General features: G+C 53.2%; 1 protein-coding gene across 2 annotated transcripts in view; it reads left to right on the forward strand.

Moving 5' to 3' along the window:
- Positions 1 to 23,711, forward strand: part of PREX1 (phosphatidylinositol-3,4,5-trisphosphate dependent Rac exchange factor 1) — a 176,228-nt gene that overhangs the window by 136,182 nt on the left and 16,335 nt on the right. For both annotated transcript variants that reach the window (XM_032350412.1, XM_032350413.1), the window contains 14 exons: positions 3,427 to 3,569; positions 5,237 to 5,329; positions 5,683 to 5,831; positions 7,558 to 7,643; positions 10,034 to 10,170; positions 10,887 to 10,980; positions 14,162 to 14,349; positions 14,644 to 14,805; positions 15,282 to 15,492; positions 15,904 to 16,180; positions 18,572 to 18,778; positions 19,862 to 19,950; positions 21,227 to 21,309; positions 21,463 to 21,553. In XM_032350412.1, coding sequence (XP_032206303.1) covers positions 3,427 to 3,569; positions 5,237 to 5,329; positions 5,683 to 5,831; positions 7,558 to 7,643; positions 10,034 to 10,170; positions 10,887 to 10,980; positions 14,162 to 14,349; positions 14,644 to 14,805; positions 15,282 to 15,492; positions 15,904 to 16,180; positions 18,572 to 18,778; positions 19,862 to 19,950; positions 21,227 to 21,309; positions 21,463 to 21,553 — 2,010 coding nt within the window. The remainder of the gene's footprint in view (positions 1 to 3,426; positions 3,570 to 5,236; positions 5,330 to 5,682; positions 5,832 to 7,557; positions 7,644 to 10,033; positions 10,171 to 10,886; positions 10,981 to 14,161; positions 14,350 to 14,643; positions 14,806 to 15,281; positions 15,493 to 15,903; positions 16,181 to 18,571; positions 18,779 to 19,861; positions 19,951 to 21,226; positions 21,310 to 21,462; positions 21,554 to 23,711) is intronic.

A 23,711-nucleotide genomic window follows, 5' to 3' on the forward strand; every position in this document is an offset into this window, starting at 1 on the left:
CTTCTAGAACACTCCCCAGGGCTTTGGCTCTTGCCGTTTCCCTGGCCTGGGGTGCCCTACCTGCTTCACACCCCCGACTTACTCGGTGTTTCTGTTTGGTTCGCGCCTCCCGAGGCCTCCCCCAGCACCCGGGCCGCACGGCTCCTCTCCGTCCCCTCTCTGCACTTGGCCCAGATTCAGGCTTCTCCACGGCGCTGTTCTCTCCCTGTCAGAATAATTACGTGCTTCCCTCGTGTTGCCATTCCTGATGCTCGCCTCCAGCCCTTGCCTTCCCAGGGCGGCACCGTGCTAGGCTCCAGGACAGAGTGGTGAGCAGGGCACAGCCTCATGTGCATGCACAAAGCGCTGAAATCAGTCCATGTTCTGGAGCAGTGCGGGTGCGTGAGGAGGACTTCGGCTTTCACTCCAGGGCGCTGGGAGTCCCGGCAGGGTTCTGAGCAGAGGAGGGCCATGGAGTGCGTCTGCGGGGCTGAGGGTGGAAGTCGAGAGGCCAGTGCAGAAGCGACTCTGACCCCAGGGGAGGGTTGCCATGGCTTGGGCCCTGGTGGTGGCAGCAGAGGCGTGAGATTCTAGAAGGTCTCTTGGTCATTCCTTTCCCCAGCTTCTGCTTTGTGCTCCAGCTCAGAGGTTAGCAAACCCTCCCTGCGAGGGGCCAGATACTAAATATTTCAGGCTTTGTAGGCCACGGGATCTATCACAACTCAACTCTACCATCACAGCATTGAAGTTGCTACAGGTGGTACTTCAATTAAGTGGGCGTTGCTGTGTGCCAATAAAACTTTATTTAGAAACACAGGCAGTGGGCCATAGTTTTCCACCCCTAGTCTCACTGCTGGGTTTGCTGTCCCTTCAACAGGATGAGAGGTGTGCCAGCGTATCTCCTGCCTAGTAGCCGGCAGGCCTTGTTCCAGCCCTGACTCGGCTGACTCCCAGTAAACCTCTGTGTCTCTCTGGGCCTCCGTTTCCTCATCTTGCCACTGGGTCCCCTTCTCCTCTGAGCTCAGTGGGCCCGTGCCTCTGTGGGGTTAGGCATTAGGACGTACTCCCAGCTGCCCGTTTCACCGGCGAAGATGGGCAGGTCAGGCCCAACCAGAGTCATTCCCGTCCATCAGCTCCTGTCATCAAAGTCCCTCATTCCCAGAAGCCGCTCTATTCCCCGCGGGGCCCTCTGACAGCTCCATCCTTCCCGCCGATCAGCTGGGCAGAACCTCTCATTTGTGGGTGAAAGTAATTAGGGGTCCACCCCTGCTGCTATTCTGGGAAGGCTGCTGGCTGAGGACATTCTGCGGGTGGGGATGTGGGGGAGGGTGACTCCCAGGCAGTGCCAACACCCTCGGGGCCCCTCAGGGACAGAAACTGTAGGGCGTAGCCCCTGCTCCCCTGTTCCCTGCCACGAACTCAGAAATAAGCTAAAATAGGAAAGGGCCAAATTCCAGGGTTGTGGCTGCTGCAAAATGCAGGTTAGGGGACAGAGCAGAGGGCGGCGGTGGGGCCCGAGTGGGGCCTCCTGTGGCGTCTGACCTGAGCTCCCGGGCCCTGGAGTGTCTTTAAGCACATATGGGGAAGCTGAAGCTACCGTCTCATGCCCCATCCCTCTGGAAGTTGGTGCTGTCGGGGTCCCCCCAGCTGAGCACGTGGAGGCTCAGAGAGGCCCAGAGGATGTGAGATCGGGCAGGGGCTGGCAGGGGTCTGAGCCCGGCCGGTGGCCTTGAGGGAAACCTACGTCAGTGGGTGGTGGGACCTCACCTGGCTGTGGTCCTGGACTTGGGGATTCCAGCTCTTTCCCTAGACATTTCAGCCGAGACGCAACATGGTGCTTCCTCCTCCCACTCTCAGAGTCTGTCCGCCTTGTGTGTATAGTGGATGTGAAGCCAGCCGGCCCCTGGGGCCTGGCTCCCCTGTTCTGGGCAAAAAACAGCAATTTGCGTGTCTGTTTTCTCCAAAGAGGTAGTGGGGGTGATGGGAGGAAGACACAAACAACTCGAGGTCCTAGGAAGGAAGGAGAAAGAAAGGATCGCCTCCTGCTTTTCATGTAGTCACCAAATCTGTAGACAGCCTCTGTCTTCAGGGATGGTGGGAACATCCCGAACCTTAGGCAGCTGGTTTTCCTTCTTTCATGACTCCAAACACTGCCTTTCCCCCACCAAGCCTGGATTTCCCCCTTGCCCAATTCTCCCCTGTCCCCGTCCTGCCCGCTCTGTGACCGTGCACAGTTCTTTTAGCTTCTCTGGGCCTTAGTCTCCCTACCTATAAAAGGGGTACAGCCAGTCCATCCTCGTCTGAGGAGTAACCGAACCTAAGCCTGCATCCCCGCCGTGTCCAGCACTGAAAGAGACTTAGTTAAATTCTAACCCACAGGGCCCAGACCACATGCTGGTTGTGACAGGTTATTTGCAATCATTTTCCCGCCTTCTAGAACAGAGATCAGAAAACTTCTGTTTTCTCCTACTGGGGGCCTGATAGGCCTAAATAGTAAATATTGTAGGCTTTGTGGGCCATACAGCCTTTCACAATCACCTCTGTCGGTCACTGTGGAATGGAAGCAGCCCCAGACAATAAGTAAATAAATAGATGTGGTTGTGTTTTAATAAAACTTTATTTATAAAAAGAGGCAGTGGGCGGGCTCTGGCTTATAGGGCGTGACTTTGCTAATCCTCCTTCTGAAGTGTCTCATTGTAGTTTCTCTGCTGCCTCTGGCGGATTTGTTGGTATTTGTTTTATGTTTTAGATATTTATTCCTTGTTGGCTTTAGACATTATAGTTTTTTTTTTTTTTTTTTTTTGAATCTGCCATTTGCCTATGGTCTTGTTATTGAACTGAAGCCCTTAATTTCATGATCCTGCTTTTTGGGGGCGGGGTTCATGTATGAAATATTTTTCTGCCCTAGGACAAAGATATTTTGCATTTTGTTTGGTGAGCATTAGTTTCCCTGTTCATATTTAGGTCTTTAATCCATCAGGAATTTATTGTGATACATGGTTTGAGGTAGGGATCCAATTTTATTTTTCTCCCCTGAGTGAGTCAGTTTTTCCCGACATGCTCTGCAGTCCTCCCCGTGATCATCGTCATCATAGACTAAGTTCCCATAAATACACGGTCCTCTTCTGTGATTTCCGTTTTCTTCCCCTGGCTCTTTATCTGTTTCTGCCGTAATTCCACACTGCTTCTGTTCCTGCGGCTTCGTAATATGTGTTTTATAGCAGGTGGGGCAAGTTCAGACTTTTTCAAGAGAAGTCAGAAAGCCAGACATCTGTGCGAAGTATCCTCACCCATTAGGGTTGGCACATGATTCGCTTTAATAAAACACCATGCTTGCCAAAGCAAACTTGTCTCGGGGTTGGCTCCGGCCTGTGGTTGCCAGTTGGCAAATACTGCTGAGCCTTCCCTTCGAGCCTGACCGTGTGCTGTGCGTCTGTGGGTTTGCAGTGCTGGAGAAGAGTGAGTTCAAGGATGAGTCCCAGTACTTCCGCTTCCACGCAGACGAGGAGATGGAGGGAACCAGCAGCAAGAACAAACAGCTTCGCAACGACTTCAAGCTGGTGGAGAACATCCTGGCCAAGCGCCTGCTGGTAGGAGCAGAGGGCAAGGGCTACCTCTGCCTCCCTGGGCCTGGCTACGGCCCGGGAGCAGGGCGACCTGTCGATTATGGCTAGAGAAGTTGGGCTCAACTTGGAGCACCTGAGGATGGGGCTTCTACACTTCATGGGCCAAGACTACCTTCTTTATGGAGAGATCAGGCTTGCTGGCTCCCTTTCTTTTCCTTTCCTTTTTCCCCCATCTGCCCCCCCCCCCCCCATCCACCCCACGTCCCAGCTTAGCGTCGTGCAGAGAGGTTGGCCCCTGAAATGACTCATCCCAGATCCTTTTCAAAGCCTTAGGTCTGCCGGTGGCGCCCTGTCCGTGTGCAATTGCTGTAAATACCCTTACAGCTGAGGGGAACGTTTACCAGCCTGCCCAGCTATCTGCCCAGTCTATTCCTCCAAGTCCTGTTTCTCTGTGTTCTGGTGACCAGCAGCCTCTGCCTTCATGCCTGGTCCACAGGAGGTGGCAAAAGGAAGGCTCAGCAGCTTAGATGTCCTGCCACAGCCAGAGTTGGGGCTGATGTCCGACTCATAGGAAGACGGCACCATTAACTTCTCTCATGTGATGCTTACAGGGGTCCCGTAAATATGGGGATTCCCATTTCTCCCACTATAAAGCTCACCCGTGCTCCCTTCACACTTGGGATGAAATCCAGTCTCTCATCATGGTCTATAAGACTGTCTCTATCTCTCCAGCTTCATCTCCTGGGTTCTCCCCTCCTTTAGCCGACTCCAGTCACTCTAATCTCTGTCTTATCCTATCCTATCATCTCTGTCTCTAATCTGTCTTATCCTCGAGTACTATGGGCCTGACTCAGGGCCTTTGCACGTGCTGTGCCCTCTGCCCAGAACACTTTTTCCAGTTTCATAAAGTTCTGTTCCTCATTTCATTCAGGTCTCAGCTCAGGTAACTCCTCCTCTGGGACCCCTGCCACACCAGTCTGTCCCATTAAGAGCTTTATTTGAACTCAGACTGTGTACATTGCCTGCATCACGTTCTGTATTTCCTCGCTCATTTGTCTGTAGTCTGTCTTCCCCACTAGATGGTCGGCCGCAGCAGAGCAGGGACTGTGCGTCTTATCCAGCACTGTTTCCGGTGTTGCATAAAGCACCTGGCTTGTATCACAGGCAGCAGCTCAGCAAAATTTGTTGAACAAATAAATGCATTTCCCTGGCATCCCTCCTGCCCACAGAACCCCCAAACTTCCCAACCTGCCTGCCACCCTGCAGTGGGCAGGACTGTTCCTCCCTAAACTCCTTTCGTGTCCCCAAGTTCTTGGTGGCCGGACATTGTTGGATCTGTTTTATTCATAAAGCCAGCGGATTGTTACTGAGCCCGTACGGTTTGCCCGCCGATGGGGGGACAGTGGTGGTATAATGGAGCAGACTTGGTGCTCGTGTTGGGAGGAGAAAGGGGAGACAGAAGTGAAAAGTAAAAAGGACATGATAAGCACCAGGCTGAGGCATGAGCTAGGTGGTGTGTCCTCCCTGGTATGTATTGAGCACCTACTGTGTACTGGGTGCTCTTTGTATTTAAGTTCATGCTGTCATGCACCCCTAGTCCCTGGAGGACTGGGGCACGCGGAGCTGGTAGGATCATGGTCTCGTGGGGACCCTCAGCGTCTCACCGGGTCTCTCCTGCCTTGGGCCCTCAGATCCTGCCCCAGGAGGAGGACTATGGCTTTGACATCGAGGAGAAGAACAAAGCCGTGGTGGTGAAGTCAGTCCAGCGGGGCTCGCTGGCTGAGGTGAGGCCTCCCAGGGGGGCCACCCGCAGTGTCCGTGGTTCCTCCCTGCTGGTGGTCCTGTGGGCACACTCAGGCCAGGGCGGGCTCCCCTACGCGCTCTAGGGGGAGCCGCGAGTGAGCCCCCTGCTCGGGCTGGTCTCCCAGCCTGTACTCCACCAGCTCCCCCCGTTGCCCTGTGGGGAGGCGCAGGACGAAAGCTGGTTTCTTAACTGCTCACCACAGCGGGGAGCGGGGTTGCCCTGGGGGACTCACTCGGGGCGTGCTTGGTCCCTGGGCTGGCTGTGTGCTCCGAGGTGAGGAGGAAGGGAGGCTAGTGACCTCGTCTGCGTGTCTCCTCCATCTCCTCCGCCAAGATGGCCGGCCTGCAGGTGGGGAGGAAGATCTACTCCATCAACGAGGATCTGGTGTTCCTGAGGCCCTTTGCGGAGGTGGAGTCCATCCTCAACCAGTCTTTCTGCTCCCGCCGCCCACTGCGCCTCCTGGTAGCCACCAAGGCCAAAGAGTGAGTGTCTCCATGATGGGGTGTCCGGCCCGTCTTCCTTTTGGCCTAAGGAGTTGCCTCAGTGCCAGGAGTGGTGGTGGGGGCCCGAGCTGTCCTGGTTCCCTGTGGATGGGGCCCATTCTAGGGCACGTGACACGAGGCTGCTACTTTCATTCATTCAGGAGATGTTTACTGAACACCTACTATGTGCTGAGTGGCGTTCCAGGCCCTGGGGATGCAGGCATGTCTGGATGCCCTCCTACCGTTCATACCTCTCAGTCTAGGTGGAGGGTGGGGCAGGAGACACACAAAAAAGCAAAACAGAGAACTGAGAGATGTAGTGAACCAGGTCGTAGTAAGCCTCGGCCAGTCTCTCCAGCTGGGAAAGAAGAGAGCCCGTGTGGAGGGATGGCAGCCAGGGAGATGCTGTGGTGAACTGAGGTGAAAACCGAGAAGGGATGGGAGGGAGTCAAGGGGAGGAAGAGTGTTCGGGGCAGAGGAGACAGCCAGTGCAAAGGTCCTGGGGTGGAACTGTGGCTTGTATCTTTGAGGAACAGTGAAGAGGCTGATGGGGTGGAGCAGAGTGAGGGGGAGGGAAGGGTAGGTGATGAGGTCGACCAGACAAGGGAGGCCAAGCCTTGTAGGACTTTGTGCCTATGTTAAGGACCATGGAGCCGCCGGAAGGTTCTGAGCAGAGGCAAGGCATGATGTGACACAGCTTCTGGGAAGAGTCCCCAGGCCGCAGGTGGAGACTAGCTTGTCAGGGGCAAAGGTGGAAGTAGGGGGTTGGCGAGGAGGCTGTGTGGCGGCCGTGGAGGTGGTGAGAAGCGGTCGATGCCAGATATAGGTGCAGGGAGAAGCATTTTCTATTTTAGAAATTGTGCATTTGGGTTTTATTTCTCTCTTCTATTTAAGGCAAAGGCTCCCAGTTTCCTATTGAGGGGAGTGATGGAAAGTTTTAACTGTGATTCTTTCAGTGGGAAAGGCAAGCCAATTTAGGGAAGATGATTGATAGTTTGGTATGTGGAAGTGGCAGAAATCACCCCGGGGGAGTGTGCCTGCGTCAAGTTCTGGAAGTGCCGCAGGTTCGAGAACAGGCTCCCGAGATGGTTTTACCTGGCAGGTGGGGATGGGAGGATGATCCTGAGCCCCACCGTGGGGCACACGCCCTTGGCGGGGAAGCACGTAGCTGCATCAAAGCCACTGGGACAGTGTCACCCACCGCACGGCCTCGGGCGGGCGCGGCTCACTTTGCTCTGGCCTCCCACTTGCGGAATGGCCCAGACCTGGCCTTTTGAACTGTGTTCTCTAGGGGACACTCGGCATTTTTCTGGAGTCAGCACCAAGATGTCCTGGGTCACTTCTCACTCTCGCCATCTGTGATTGTTGAACAAAATATTTTCTGCCCGAGGGGCTGGTTTGAACACCTGGGGGCCTCCTCTCACTGAGAGGGTGACAGAGAAGGCATCAGGAGGGTGACCTGGGATTTCTGTGTGTGGATTCAGTCTCCAAGGGCAGGACGGGTGGTTCTGAGTCATTAAAGATGCCGGAGGTATGGGCTCCGGTTAAGTGAGGTTTGTCTGTCTTTTTGGGTGCCCAGAGACTGGCATTGCTACTCCTTTGGGCTGGTTTCCCCAAAGTCTGGGAGGCAAGGGCTCCCCAGGTGGTCCCCTGGGCTCCCCAGGTGGTCCCCTGGGCTCCTAGGTGAAATGCTGCTTTCTCTTACTGCTGCTTCTACCCGGCGCAGGATCATCAAAGTTCCCGACCATCCAGAGGCTCTGTGCTTCCAGATCCGCGGAGCTGCCCCGCCGTGCGTCTACGCCGTGGGCAGAGGTGAGCACAGCAGACGTAGAGGGGCTCAGACAGCTGAGGGGAACACATAGGGAACGGTGGGGACTATGGCAAGGTGAGAAAAGATGTGCTCACTTTCAAAGGGGCTCGTTTTCCCTCAGCTCAAGCTCATTATGACCAGGTAGGAATGAGTTTTTAAAGGAAGCCAGAAGTGGGAATTTTGGCCACACTTCTGGGGTCCGATCCAGCCCAAGGGCCAAGAGTCAGCCTGCTCTCGTGCTGCCTTCCCCATGCATGATGCTTAGAGGGTCACTCCCTCTGGGAGACAGGACCACATAGGTCTGAAGTTCTGGGCTCTGAACCCTCTTTGTATCTGAGGGCCGCACTTTTATTTTACTTTTTTAGATTTTATTTATTTGACAGAGAGAGAGATCGCAAGTAGGCAGAGAGGCAGGCAGAGAGAGAGGGTGAAGCAGGCTCCCTGCTGAGCAGAGAGCCCGATATGGGGCTCCATCCCAGACCCAAGCCGAAGGCAGAGGCTTAATCCACTGAGCCACCCAGGTGTCCCTGAGGGCTGCACTTTTTAAGTTGAAACATGAACTGTCCACTTTCATGGTCATAGTTGTAACACGAGTTGATGAAAGAAAATGCGTATCACGGCAGAGAGCTACCAAGAGTCTATTAACTATTTTATATTTTAAAAGATTTTATTTATTTATTTGATAGAGAGAGACTTAGCGAGAGAGGGAACAAGCAGGGGGAGCTGCAGAGGGAGAGGGAGAAGCAGGTTTCCCGCTGAGTAGGGAGCCCAATGGGGGCTCGATCCCAGGCAAAAGCTTAATGACTGAGCCACCCAGGTGCCCCTCTGTTAACTATTTTATTTTCTTCTTCTTATTTTTTTTTTAAAGATTATTTATTTATTTATTTGACGCAGAGAGAGAGAGAGAGATTACAAGTAGGCAGGCAGAGCGAGAGAGAGGGGGAAGCAGGCTCCTTGCTGAGCAGAGCCCGATGCGGGGCTTGATCCCAGGACCCTGGGATCAGGACCTGAGCTGAAGGCAGAGGATTAACCCACTGAACCACTCAGGTGCCCCTATTTTATTTTATTTTTTAAAGATTTTATTTATTTATTTGTCAGACAGAGATCACAAATAGAGAGACAGGCAGAGAGAGGGGGAAGCAGGCTCCCCACTGAGCAGAGAGCCCGATGCGGGGCTCGATCCTAGGACCCTGGAATCATGACCTGAGCTGAAGACGGGCTTTAACCCACTGAGCCACCCAGGCGCCCCTCTGTTAAGTATTTTAAAGTGGGTTTTTATTTTTTCTTTAAAGCAACAGTTCTTGACCGCAGGGCACTTTCACCCTGCAGGGGGTGTCTGGCACTCTCTGATGACTCTTTGGTTTTCAGAACAAAGAGTTGGGGTCCTGCTGGGCTCTCCCGGGTAGAGACCAGCGAGGCTGGCGTCTGGAGCCTGCATGGATGGGGGCATAGAAGAGACTCACTTGACCCCAAACGTCAGCCTTTAGCAGCTGCAAGAGAAGAACAGGGGTTTGTGGGTGAACCAGGCTAAAATAGTAAAACAACTGATATTTCTTGAGCATTTACTAAGAACAGGGCCTGGAGCTAAATGCTTTACACTTTTAACTCCCCGAATCTCTTGAGAACCCGATGAGTACATATTATTAGTGTCCTCCTTTGACAGATGAGGAGACCAAGGCACAGAGAGGTTGGGGAGTGTGCCAGAGGTCACACAGGTGGTCAGTGGCAGAGCCAGGTTTTGAATGCCAGCCCCTGGGTCCAGGCCAGTACTTGTCACCATCACACCAAATAGGCCCGATCTTCCAGGCACGGATGGGGCTTGGCAATCATTTGTATTTCCAGACTCTTCATATCAGCCACATAAAGCCCTGGGGGGCCAAGACCTGTAGTTTGGGAGTCGTGGTATGGCTGGAAAAGCATGCACTTGAAGTCTGGTATACCTGGGTTTGGATCCTGGCTTCTCTTCATCAAGTGACCTTGAGAGAGTCACTTTTCCTCTCTACCCCTTTGTTTCCCTGTCTACAAAATGGGGCTGATCCTGTCACGGTATCTCAGGTTGTCAGAGGGATTTTAAAGGCGATGAACCTTGAGAGTGGAGTGTACCAGGTTGACATCCAGCTTTCCTTGCTATGTTGACCTTGGCCTCGCTGCTACTTCTCTGAGGCTCAGTTCCCTCTTCTGCAAAATGGGAATGCCAGTCCCTGTCCTGCCTCTTGGAGTGGGTTGGAGAGTGGCTTGAGGGCAGGAGTGGGGTGGAGTGTCGGGGGTGTGTTTGAGGTGTTGGGGCAGTGCGCGGGGTGGGGGACAGCGTTCATCTGGTTACTTGCCCTTGCCTGTCGCTGCCCCACGCTCTCTGCCTTGCATCCACCCTCACACACTCCTGTCCCCTTAGGCTCCGAGGCTGCGGCTGCAGGGCTCTGTGCTGGCCAGTGCATCCTCAAGGTCAATGGCAACAACGTGGTGAACGATGGTGCACAGGAGGTCCTAGAGCACTTCCAGGCATTCCGGAACCACCAAGAAGAGGCCCTGGTGAGCTAGCCAGCAGCCGAGGGGATTGGGGGAGCCCTGCTCTGTGGCACAGGGGGCTGAGGGCCGCCTCCTTCCTTGCGGAGAAGCCTGAAGGCAGCACAGCTTTTGGGGTGGGGCGGGTGGGGCTGCCTACCATGCAGGGCTGAGCTGGGCTCAGGGTCTTGTTCACTCTGTCTCCCTGAGCTAGAGGAACTGGGCCGTGATACCTCACGGTCTCGATGGTCACAGTTGTGACATGGGTGTGATAAGACCCTCCTCTCTTACCGCATAGGCACATTCGGCAGAGTTGATGGTAAAAGTTGATGTTCTAGTTGGGGTGGGGGCCGGGGTCCTGGGGAGGGGCAGGCCTTCACTGTTTCATCTAGTAAGCGTTAATTGAATGCCTGCTATGTGCCTGGCGTGTCTGTGGGCCTTGGGGCTATGGGAGAGACGGCGGGGGGGTGTGGGTTCTGCTACCATGGGTCTGACCTCTGTTTTTTCAGAGGCTCCCCCCCGCCCTGGCTTCTCTGAGGAGCATAGACTCTAGAGGGTGAGGGCTGAGCATGACTGGAGGTCCCTCAGGAAGGCTCCAGAGTGAAATCTTGGAGGACTCTCAAAGGTGGTCTGCAGGCTAGAAGCCTGGGCTGTGGAGTCAGGGAACAGCTTGCCCCGCAGCCCTATCCATTCCTCCCGGGGCTCCTGGGGTCGCAGCGCCCTCTTACTCTGCCCTCTGGTAGGGTCTGTACCAGTGGGTCTACCACACCCATGAGGATGCCCAGGAGGCCCGAGCCAGCCAGGAGGCCCCCGGCGAGGACCCGCAGTCCGACTCAGGTAAGGGGACAGGTGGGCCATGTGGCCAAGAGTGTCCAGACAGTCCAGCGGCGACTGTCCTCTTCTGTGTCCGTGCTTCCCCCTGCTCCTGGCCAGGCCGTGGTGGTGCTGTCAGCTCTGTCTTCCTGTCTGCTCGCCGCTGTAACACGGAGCCACACACACACATTCATAACCCCACAGTGCTGGAGGCCAGACGTCGACACTGAGTCCTGCTGGGCCATCCGCCAGGTCTCCACAGAGCTCTGTTCCTTTCTGGGGCTTGAGGGGAGACTCCGTGTACTTGCCTGTTACAGCTTCTAGAAGCTGCCTGCATTCCTGGGCACATAGTCCCTTCCTCCATCTTCAGAGCTAGCGGCCTTGGCCCGAGTCCCCCTCACACTGCTCTCTCTCTAATTCCGACTCGCCTGGCTCCATCTTCCCCGTGGAAGGACCATATGGTCACGTTGGGGGCTCATCTGGGTAACCCAGGATAATCTCTTTAGTATAAAACCCGTCATTTAATAAACTTAGTTCCATCTGCAACTGTATAATCTGCCCCTCCGCCGCCATGGAACCGCGTACTTACAGGGTCCAGGGCTTGGGGCACAGGCGTCTGTCAGGAGCCAGTGTTCTGTCCACTATGAGCTCCCATCTTTATCCCTAGCCCAGCCTTAGCCCTGGGCTCCAGACCGTCTTTCTACCTGCCAGCCCTGGGATGTCCATTGGGCACGGCACACTTAGCAGGGCCCAAACCGAAATCCCAGCCTCCCCCTGAAGCCCCGTCCTCCTCTTAGTGTCCCTGCTCCATCCTTCCCAGATTCTCAGGCCGCAAACCTTGGAGTGTGTCTTGTCTGTTCTCTCTCTCCTCTCGCCCTCCACCTTGATCCCAGCAGCGCACCTGTTGCCCTACCTTCCTCCTGCATTCAGAATCTGACCACTTCCCACCCCCTCCGTCACTGCCTGGCCTAAGCCACCATCATTTCTTTTCTTTTTTTTTTTTTTTAAGATTTTATTTATTTATTTGACAGATCACAAGTAGGCAGAGAGGCAGGCAGAGAGAGAGAGGGGCAGGTAGGGTCCCCACTGAGCAGAGAGCCCGATGCGGGACTCGATCCCAGGATCCTGAGATCATGACCCGTGCCGAAGGCAGAGGCTTTAACCCACTGAGCCACCCAGGTACCCCGTCACCATCATTTCTTACCAGGACCCCTGCACTAGCCTATTCACTGTTCTCCCTGTCCTGTCTTACTTCTTCTTCCTATAGGCTTTTCTCAAAAAACAGAACAGAATCTTTCAGTGGCTCCCACCCTACTCCAGGCAAAGACCCAGTCCTCCTCTTCATGGTCTTCTGGCCACACCTCCCAACACTTTTCATCTTGTGCTCTCTGCTCTATCCACTCCAGTCTCTTGCTCTCAAATACCAAATGTATTCCTGCCCCAGGGCCTTTGCACTTGCAGTCCTGCCTGCCTCAAATGCTCTTTTCCAGAGTACTTCTTACCTCATGTTCTTCATCTCACTCAGCTCTCTGCTCAAATGTCACCTCGTCAGGGAGGCCCCCTGAGCACCCTGGTTAAGCCCTTTCTTTTCCTCAGTGTCTGCTCATCCTATTTTATTTTCTTCACTGCAAGTATTGTTAACATATCATACAGCTGTTTGTCTTTTGTTTTCCCCACTAGTGCATAAAACCCACAAGGGCAGGGTTTTGTTTGCTTTCTTCCTTGCTGGAACCTCGGAGCCCAGAACTGTGCCTGGCACATAGTAGGCACTCAGTGATTGTGTCTTTTGAACAGTAGCCTGTTTTTGCTGATTGCTTCTCTGGATTCGGCCCTGTATTTCCACTGGGCTGGAGGTGGAGGCAGAGGCTGTGGGAAGAGTAGGGGCTCTGGCTGCCTCCGCATCTGACATCTGTGGGCTCCTTGCTGATACACTCAGGGTCAGAGAAGAATGGGGTTTAGGGGGTTGTTTGGGGAGCCATCCCCTTCCTGCTCAAGCACACAGCCTGGCAGAGGAGTCCTGAAGGGGACAGGCTGATAGGGGGAGGAGAGGCTGAGCCTGCTTTATGCCCTCTGAGAGGCAAGGGCTGTGGGGCTTCTTCCCCAGCACATGGGGGACCCTGATAATGATGTTCAAGTATGCCGAGAGGAGCTGGCTGTTTCTAGTCTTCTGTTCAGCAAGGAGAAGCACCTGCTGTATGCCAGGCCCTGTTCTAGGAGCTGGGGGGGTCCATAAAAATATTGGTTTCTCTTTCACGTGCTCTGTTCTGCCAGTGGGTCTAGCGACTTGGAATCTGCAGTTGAAAAAGAGTCTGTCTCCTCGTAGATCCAACGGAAGTCCCAGACTTGACTCTCATTGGCCTGGCTTGGGTCACATGCTTGTTCCTTCAGTCTGGCTCCAAGATGGATAGGGTTTCTGTCCTCGTGGTGCTGACACAAGGGGGAACAGACTGGGAACAGAAAAGCTGGCAGGCAGCAACACAGTATGGATGTGAGGGGGGATGGCCGTCCTGGTGGGTGTGTTGAGAGGTGCTCTTTGGAACAGGTATAAGGGAAAGCAGTTCAGTTCAGTAAAGTGTCCGCTTCATTTTCTAGCTATGTCACTACCTAGCGGTGTGGCCTCTGAGGAATCACTTAGACTCTGTGGGCCCACGTTAATCAGGACTGAAACTGGGCTACATAAAAACAGTGGCTCAGCCAACTAAACATTGAGTAGGGTCAAGCCAGCTTCAGGTCTGGCTCCATCCAGTTTTACATATAGTCTCGGGAAAAGTCCCTCTTTTGGTCCAGTTCTCGCCTGTGCTCCTACTGTGTGTTCTGCATGCAGTGGTTCCAGTGGTTTGGAGTCCCACTGAAAAAGGGAATGTCCATTTCTCTTTGTAGATCCAATGGAAGTCCCAGACTTGACTCTCATTGGCCTGGCTCGGGTCACATGCTTGTTCCTGAACCAGTCACCATGACTGAAGGGTGTGGTTAGGGCTTCCTTCTTGTGAGCCACAGAGACTGGGAATGGGGCACAAAGGTGGATTCCTAGAAGGAAAATCGCTGACAAGGGGTGAGCGAGAGTGGGCTGGCCAGAATGGGCAGAGCTGTAGCACAGGCTTCTCCCCACGTGTCCCACGTGAGCCACTGCGGTGCTGGGTTGGGGGGTGGACTGGCTGGGAGGTGGTGCCCCCTCCTCAGGGCTGCCTGTCCCTTTGGCTTCCAGCCTTCCCCCTGATGTCCCTGGGGCCCCAGCTGAGCCTGCATGAAGACAGCCCTGTGGTCACCTTGACCGTGGACAACGTACACTTGGAGCATGGCGTGGTGTATGAGTATGTGAGCACCGCAGGCGTCAAGTGCCACGTGCTGGAGAAGATCGTGGAGCCCCGTGGCTGCTTCGGCCTCGCTGCCAAGGTCTTGCTGGGTGCTGCCCTGCCCTGTGGGGTGGGGCACCTCATTCTCATTTCCTACAACTTAGCCTGGAGCCCTGAAGTCTAGTTGCTGCCCCACCACTTGGCAGTTTTGGGATTTAGGAGAGTCGCTTTTCCCCCCTTTTCTCTTTTCTCTTTAGCCTCAGTTTATTTATCTGCCGGTAGCAGACCCCATCTCACGGGGCTATTACAAGCCTACAGGGATCACCATAGAGAAACTGCTTAAGACCCTCGTTGGTGCACAGTGTGTGCTCAGTGGTGGTTCGTATTTCTGCAGATCCTCAAGGCCTTTGCTGCCGATGACAGTGTCTTTGTGCAGAACTGTGGGCGGCTCATGGCCCTGAACAACAACATCAAGACCATGTCCCACTACGAGTTCCGCAACATCTGTGACACCAAGCTGGAGAGCATCGGCCAGAGGATTGCCTGCTACCAGGAGGTACTTGCACCCCAGAGGGTCTCAGCCTGGGCTGTTTTGGTTGTAAATGTTAAAATTCAACCCAACATACATTAAACAAACAGGAGTATTTATTGGTTTATGTTACTTAAAAGTCCAGAGGTGAACTTCAGGCATGGTTGTATCCAGGTGCTCAGCTATCACACCATCACAACAAGGCGGCCCCTCTCCTTCTCATGCTTTTGGGGAGAGATGGTTCCTCAAGGATAGGTCAGAGCAGCTGAGGTGAAGAAATGAATGTGGGTGGGTAGTTGGAGGCCTCAGATCTCCCCATATTGTCCTTGAAATCTGGATGCAGTGAAAGGCAAATGTAGGGGAATTCACTTTTCCATTTGAAGCTGTTGGCATTTTATCTAGTTTTGGAGTGTCTGGCCTAGACTAGGGTGAAGTGGGTGCTGGAGGAGGGCCGGAATTCCAAGACCCCTGAATCATGACCCCATATCCCCTACCTTTCTCAGTTTGCAGCCCAGTTGAAGAGCAGGGTCAGCCCACCCTTCAAACAAGCATCCCCGGAACCCCATCCGCTGTGTGGCCTGGACTTCTGCCCCACCAATTGCCACGTCAACCTCATGGAAGTGTCCTACCCCAAGACCACTCCCTCAGTTGGCAGGTCCTTCAGTATCCGTTTCGGTCGTAAACCCTCCCTCATCGGCCTTGACCCCGAGCAAGGTAACTGCGTGTGTCTGTTAGATGTTGTGTTCAGGTCTGTGGAAACATGTCCAGAGACCAGTAGTCCAGGACTAGAGTGGTGGCTCCCCAGTTAGCCATCAGGGATCCAGGTTCCTTCTAGCTCACCATCTCTAGAGGTGGCTTCCTTCCTGAAGGATGCCTTATGATGTAAAACGGCTGCTGTAGTATCAGCCATTATGTCTGTGTTCCAGTCAGGAAAAGTTTCATGGTGGTTAAAAGCATCTCAAACTGAAACTTTCCTCTCCAAGTTATCTAGTCAATTAAACGAATATTTAATAGAAAGTTTTTCTCACTCATTGGGATCCATGGAATAGGTTTGTATATTTCTAAGGGGTTTATGGGTGTCTGGAGGCTGTTTCCAAACGAGCGCCCCCTCTCCTCCTGCTGTAGGCCACCTGAACCCCATGTCCTACACCCAGCACTGTATCACCACCATGGCTGCCCCATCCTGGAAGTGCCTGCCTGCTGTTGACGGGGACCTCCAACAGCAGGGCCTCAACGACAGTGGCTTTGGGTCCGCCAGTGAAACTGCTAGCCAGGAGGACCGGGGCCTGAGCTTCCTACTCAAACAGGAGGATCGTGAGATCCAGGGAGCCTACCGGCAGCTCTTCACCAAACTGGACGTGGCCTTGAAGGAGATGAAGCAGTATGTCACCCAGATTAACAGGTGCGTCTGGCCCCAGAGGGAACAGGGGAGGGAGTGGGAGTGTCAGCATTTGCTAGCCTCAGCAATGCCAACGTTTTGGGTAGAATAACCCTTTGTATTGGGGGGGGCGCTGTGAGGTTACCTCATAGGTGACTTAGTGATGCCCCTGGTCTGTATCCTCGAGATACTATGGCTCCCCTGGTCCAAGATTGTGACAGCCGGAAATGTCCTCAGACATTGCCAAATGCTCCCTGCAGGGGGTGGTGGGGGGTGGGTAGAGCCCCCCCCCCTCCGATGGAGAACCACTGCTCTAATGAAATAATGGCTGTAGGCAGCAGTCACTAGGAAATGCTGATGCTATTTGGAGAAAGGTTTGGAGGGAACTTTCTTTGCAGAAGGAGAGACCGCTGGACGTGTCCTTCTCGGTGTCAAGCCACAGGACACACAGTGGAAATGTCTGTCCTCCAGCCAGAGTCTGGGTCTAAGTACTCAGCGACGGGGTGTGGGGGATAGAGGGTGCTGAAGCGGCACTCTGGGAGGGCGGGTGGCCAAATCTATGGCGTGGGTGACTCTAGAAGACAAGTGACCCAGTCTCTTTAACACACAGGTGGGGGTGGGGGTGGGGCAGCAGGTACAGGGAGGAAGAAGAGAGACTTGAGACACACATCAGCCGTGTACAACATCTGGACCTGGTCAAGAATCTGTTTTCAACACATCATCTGTGAAAAGACACCTTTAAGACTGTCAGGGACATTTGAATATGGGTGGGCATACGAGATGGTATTGGGGAATTACTGATTTTGTTAGGTGTGGTGACAGCAGACTGGTTATGTTTGCAAGACGGTTTCTCGGCCTTGACACCACTGGCATTTCGGGCTGGGTCGTCCTCTGCTGTGGGGCCGTCCCGTGTGCTGTGAGACATTTAGTGACCCAGTGGGCTTCTACTCACCCGAGCCCAGAAGTGCCCCCCTCCTCCCCCACATCAGTTGTGACAAATAGAAATGTTTCTGGGCATTGCTAAATGTTTGCCTCGCAGGAAATGTGCTAAATTGCTAAACGTTTCTGGGGAGTGGGGGTGGGGCGACAGTGAAGAACGTTGCTTTAAAAGAAAGTGCTTATGTGCTAGAGACGCACGTAAAAGTCATTATGGGGGAAATTCATGATATCTTAGAATCATCTTAAATACTCAAGCGGAGGTAAAAGCAGTGGGAACAAGTAAGGAGACAGAGGTGGGCCCTGAGTTGCCAGGGCTGCAGTGGCCTGCGGGGTCCCTGGGGCGTCTCATGCTGTTCCTTCTGCTTTTGTGGGAGTTGGAAATTGTCCTCTATAAAGGAAAAATAATGTAGGTTCTGGAGGCGAGAGCCGTGCGACTGAGGCGCTTGGCCTGTCTGAGCCTCACCTGCAGGGTGGGGCAAATGCTAACGCGGAGCCCACTGAGGGGAGGTGGGGTAGGTCAGCGGGGTCCAATGGTCACCTGCAAGGCACCAGACACTTTTCTGAACATTGTACGTTTTAAGTCCCTTAATCTTTTTTTTTTTTTTTTTTCTTTTTTAAAGATTTTATTTATTTGACAGACAGATCACAAGTAGGCAGAGAGGCAGGCGGTGAGGGTGGGCGGGGGGATGCAGGCTCCCTGCTGAGCAGAGAGCCCGATGCGGGGCTCGATGCGGGGCTCGATCCCAGGACCCCGGGACCATGACCTGAGCCGAAGGCAGAGGCTTAACCCACTGAGCCACCCAGGCGCCCCTTAGTCCCTTAATCTTGACAGCTACCTAGGACACAGTTACTGGTATGACTCCATTTTGCAGCTGAAGAAACTGAGCCTCAGAGAGGTTAAGTAGTTGCTTTAGGTCTCTAAGCTAGGAAATGGTAGCATTGTGATTTGAATATGGGGCCTGTCTTAAAACCCTATGCACTTAACCATTATATTCTGGCCAGGGACTGACAAACTATGACCTGTGGCCCAAATCCAGCTCAGCCCACTGCTTTTTTTTTTCTTTTCTTTTTTTTCTTCTTTAAATAAAGTTTTATCGGAACATAAAACTTTTATATCTTGTCTGCGATGCTTTCCCACCACAGCAGCAGCGTGGAGGAGTTGAGTAGTAGCAGACTGTGAGGGCCTGCAAAGCTGAAGAGATTTGCTCTCTGGGCCTTTTATGCGGAGTTTCCTAGTTGTGTTTGGTGCTTTTTGAGCCTCCTGTGGCTTCGCCTGAAGTAAACCTCCTGCCCCCTACGTCATGCCCCCTACAGGAGGGACGGTGTATGTGTATCTGTAGAGTTGCTGGCCGGATTTTCAGGGAAGGGATAGGAAGCATTTGATGGCTCCCTGTGTTTTGAGTCAGAGGCCAGGCTCCTGGAGGAGAATGAAGCTGGGGCCCTATGCCTTTAAGCTGACACTCTTTGGTCCCACAGGTTGCTGTCCACCATCACGGAGCCCACCTCCGGTGTGTCCTGTGATCCCCCCTTGGCCGAGGAGGCCTCATCCCCGCCGCTGGTCAGTGACGAGAGCGAAATGGACAGGGCCGACCATGGGGGCATCAAGAAGGTGTGTTTCAAGGTGTCTGAGGAGGAACAGGAGGACTCGGGCCATGACACCATGAGCTACCGTGACTCCTACAGGTGAGGCCATCACGTGCGGATCATGTGGGGTCGGATGTGGATGGCCGGGGGGGAGAGTTGAGGACACTGGTATCTTAGAATCCCCGCACCAGGATTGGAAGTCAGAATCAGTGGGACATTTCCTAGAACACAGTGGGATGGAGCAGTGTTCTAAACCAGTTGGTTCTGGGGGATTCTCTGAGACCCCCAGAGCACATCCCAGATTCCCCCTTTGGCTCTCCTGCCCTGAGGCCAGCGTTGCAGGGCCTGGTCCCCTGTGGCCCCCTGTGGCCCCCATTTGTCTGTCTGGCCGCAGTTCCGCTCTGCACTTGTTCACGGAATGTGGACAAAGAAAAGGTCAAGGTCTGTGGCGTGTTTTCAAACTCAACACAAGACATACGGTTCCTACAACGAACACCCTATATTTTTACTTGATGCAGGGAGGAAAAGACTGTTTCCCCCCCTTTCTAACTCTGAGAGATTCTGAATTGTTTTCTTGCTGGTTAGGTTAATGATAACCAGATCAGCAAAGTCCTAATTAGTGGGTAAAATAACACTAAAAACTCAGTTTCCCATCGTAAACTATATAGTGGGTAAATTGAATTTCTTGCCTCGAGTAAACAAGCCTTGTGGTCTCCAGCGAAAGGTTATGTAACGACCATCGTGAATAAAGTAGAATCTTACGGGGTGCGTCAGAAAACAGAACTGGCCACATGGGACGAGGAAACCCTTCGCCCCAGTTCAGCCTTTTCATTTTCTTTCTGTCTTCACCGGAGCCACTGGTCAGTGTTTCTGGCTTGGTGTTAACACATTGGGATGCTCGGGCTAACTGGGTGCTCGGTGTCCTTGGGGCCTCCTGTCCCTAGTCCGAGAGTTCCATTCTTACATTTTGGGGTCCTGCGATGTTTCCCTTAATTGTCAAAAAGGTGAAGGGAAGAACTGTGAGATTTGATCCCCTGTCCTTTCTGAGCTTACCCACCCGGACAGCCCTCCCTGTCTCTGGCACTGGGGGTCAGGGGGCCAGGAGAATGTGGGATCTGGGAGCTGGGACCCGAAGGTGTGCCCCGGAGGGTGACACATCCCTTCCTCTCTGCCCCTTTGCAGCGAGTGTAACAGTAACCGGGACTCGGTCCTGTCGTACACCAGCGTGAGAAGTAACAGCTCCTACCTGGGCAGTGACGAGATGGGGTCTGGTGAGTACAGCGGCTCGTGCTCCCGGAGAGCCGCCTCCCCGCACCGGGATTCAGTTTTGCTTATTTCGCTTTTATTCTATTGCTTCGCGTAGAGTGGTGGCATATTCCCTTTCAATCACGTAGTCAACAGCTGTTTTTGGAGCACCCACTGTGTGCTAGGACCTCAGCCGTGAAGGGAGAGACGAAGGTCCTGGTGCTTGTGGAGCCCACGTTCTCCATGGATGTCCCAGACCCGGAACAGTAGGGACAGATGCGCTGACGGACGGGGGTGTCGGACAGTGATGTCACTCGAGTAGGGTGACCTGACGCTCTCTGTAAAAATGACGCATGCTCAAACCAACATTTCTGATGACCCAGAAAAGAGCAGAAGAAGTCAGAAGAAGAAGTCAGAGTGTCACCCCGTCCCCCAGAAGTGACCGCGGGGGTGGTATTTGGAGATGACTGGTGAGCGCGTATTTCTGCACAGATGGACGTGTGGGTGGATGGCCAGCTGGACACACAGACAGAAACAATCGCTTATAAATGAGACTAGACTGCACTTGCAGCTTTCCCTGAAGGGCTGAAATTTGTTTTTATTTTAGTTTCATTGATTACAGCCTTTAAAAAAATCTATTTTGTGCTTAGGTCATACATCCACACGGTTCCCATTTCAGAAGGCACGAGAGGGCGGGCGATGACAAGCCTCTCTCCCGCCCTGGTCACCCGGCCGCGGGTTCCCCAGCTCCCACTGTCCCTGCTGCCTTCTGGCCTCTTCCCGAGCTAGTCCGTGCCTACAGATTTAATTGTAATTATACTTCAGTTCGACAGAAGAAAAAGAAGCTGGAGTATAATTGACGATATTGCTAAACTTCAGATAAATGTTTCATCACGTAAGATGTTTAGCCACATAAAGTGTCCCTGGGGAGGTTTTAGGCAGGAGCTTATGTGTGGGAGGTGATTTAACTCAAACAGCTGGGAGATGAATCTGGAGACTTGACATCCAGCTTCTTTTTCTCTGGCCGTCTGGCTCCTCATTTGCAGAATGGAGTAATGACAATGACTTGACATTGTGTAATGCTCTAGTTCCTGGTGTCTGTTTTGCAGATGAAGAAACTGAGGCTCAGAAGAGGGCAGGTGATCTGCCCAGTGTCACACAGCCAGGATCTGAGTCTTCTGACTCCAGATATGCCTGGGGTTTTGGAACTCTGTTCCTATACTGCCTTCTTGGCCGAGGTTGGGAAGATGTGGCTGAATGGGGCAGGGATAGTTGGTGGCCATGGCTTCTTCCTTCTTCCAGGGGATGAGCTGCCCTGTGACATGCGGATCCCGTCAGACAAGCAGGACAAGCTTCACGGTTGCCTGGAGCATCTCTTTAACCAGGTAGGACCTTTGTCCCCACCCCCAGCCTGACCTCGGGGTCCTCCCATCACCCCTGGTGAGAACAGAAGAGCCAGGAGCTGGGGTAGGGGCTGTGGGTTGCGTCCCCTGGAGGGCTGAAGGGGCCAGACTAACTTGGAGCTTCCTGCTGCCCAGGTGGACTCCATCCACGCACTCCTCAAGGGGCCAGTCATGAGCAGGGCTTTTGAAGAGACCAAGCATTTCCCCATGGACCACAGCCTACAAGGTGAGCGGACAGGAGTCCCTAGGCTGGGAATGGCGTCTGGCCCCCAGCAGGGAGACAGCCTGCCATGGGGAATGCGTGCCGGACGGGGCAGGACACCTGGGTCATAATCCCAGCTTTGTCCCTCTCCTGCCCCCTGGCTGTGGGCTAGTCCTGGGGTCAGCAAGCTCAAGTTCAGCTCCTGGGCGATATCCACCCGTAGCTTGTTTTATTCTCAGGAGCTGAGAGTGATTTTTTTTTTTTTTTTTTTTTTAATGAAGAGTTGTAAAAATAAAGACAGAAACTATTTGTAACAGACCACATGCCTGCAGAGCCTAAACCAGTTCCTCTGAGGCTCTTTCCAAAAAAGTTTGCAGACCCCTGGACTGGTCCTGAGCCTTTCTGGGGCCTTTGTCTGTGTGTTTGTAACATGAAGGGAAGGACCAGAGCAGCTTGCTAAATTCCCACTTTCCCTCCTTTGTCATTTTAGCTGCACTCACAGATCCTACCTCCATCTTCATGTTTTTTTAAAACCAAATTCATTTGCTGTCTTTGTTAGCATTGACATAACTTTTCGTGAAAATATTTCCCTTTTAAAAATTTAATCTTGAAAAGAGCTTCTTTAACTTCCCCGTGTATGAGGAAAACCAGCATAACATCCTATGAAATCGTGATTACCACGATGCTAAATCCACTGGAAGCATCAACAAAAAAAGGTCATTATACTGTCATGAGGTATGCTGTGGGCCCGCCCAGAGCTCTTCGTGCTTTCCTGAGAGGGATCAGTGAGTTAAAGAAGCCTTAAGGATTTACTGGAACCAAATCGACCCTTGATTCTTGAAATGATGGAGAGAAAGAGAAAATGACGGAGAGAAAGGGAAAATGACGGAGAGAAAGGGAAAATGACGGAGAGAAAGGGAAAATGACGGAGAGAAAGGGAAAATGACGGAGAGAAAGGGAAAATGACGGAGAGAAAGAGAAAATGACGGAGAGAAAGAGAAAATGACGGAGAGAAAAAATGATGGAGAGAAAGGGAAAATGACGGAGAGAAAGGGAATTGACTTTTGTGTCCTCCACCAGCCTTTTCTCCCATTTGCCCAACCACCTGTCGTCGGTGTACTCGCCCACCCACTCGTCCACATACCATACATCAGCCACCCATCCACTGTCCATCCATCCACTGCCTCATCCACATGCCCCCATCGACCCACGCACCCACCCACCATCCATCCACCTGCCCACCATCCACCCACTCGTACTTACTTATCCACATACTAACCCACCCACTTACCACCTTTCCCCTGTCACTTCATTCATCCGTCCATCCACTGACTTATCTGCACGCCCACCCAACCACCCACACACCCACCCACCCACCATCCATCTACCAACTCATCCGTGTGCCTGTCCGCCCACTCACGCGCCATGCGTCCGTCCACCTACCTACCTGTATACACACCCACTCACCCACCACTCATCCACACGCCTACCCATCACCCACCACTCCTCCACTGTCCATCCATTCATCTGTCCATCCACCCACTCATTCACATGCCCACCTGCCTACCATCTACCCATCCATCTGTCCACCATCTTGTCTACACGCCCACCCACTCCCACCCATCCACTGTCCATCCATCCATCCATCCATCATCCATGCATCTATCCATCCAGTAATTCCCAGGAACCAGCTCATGTCAGGCCTTGTGCTGGGTGCTTGGGACCCCAAGATGGATGTGATACTGCCCTGACCTCAAGGAGCTCTTGGTTGAGTGCAAGAGTTGCTCCTTAAATAAGGGTGGGAAGTGGTGAGGCGTGGGAGTGTCGTAGGTCCTCTGTCCCTCCTGTTGTCTCATGGTCATCTCTCCCAGGGATGGGCCTCAACAAGCAGAAATGTCAAACTCAGAAAAACCACAGATATCTCAGAAACCTGAGACCTCATAGGAAGAAAGAGGAAAAGGACAGGGGCCTGGCCTTTGAATGGTTCTGCTGGGGCCAGGTTCAAATCCTGTCTCTGTCATTACCCAGCTGTGTGACTTTAGGCAAGGTTCTGTGCCAAGACTTCCCTCTCTATATAGGGAAAATGTTACAACTCATGTGCCAGCTTGATTGTGGCTGTGAGGAGGTAGTACCTGAGAATTTTTCCATGACCACATCCAGGCTTGGGAGAAAAGGATGCGGT

This window comes from Mustela erminea, chromosome 7 (genome assembly GCF_009829155.1).
Source record: "Mustela erminea isolate mMusErm1 chromosome 7, mMusErm1.Pri, whole genome shotgun sequence".
NCBI lineage: Eukaryota > Metazoa > Chordata > Mammalia > Carnivora > Mustelidae > Mustela > Mustela erminea.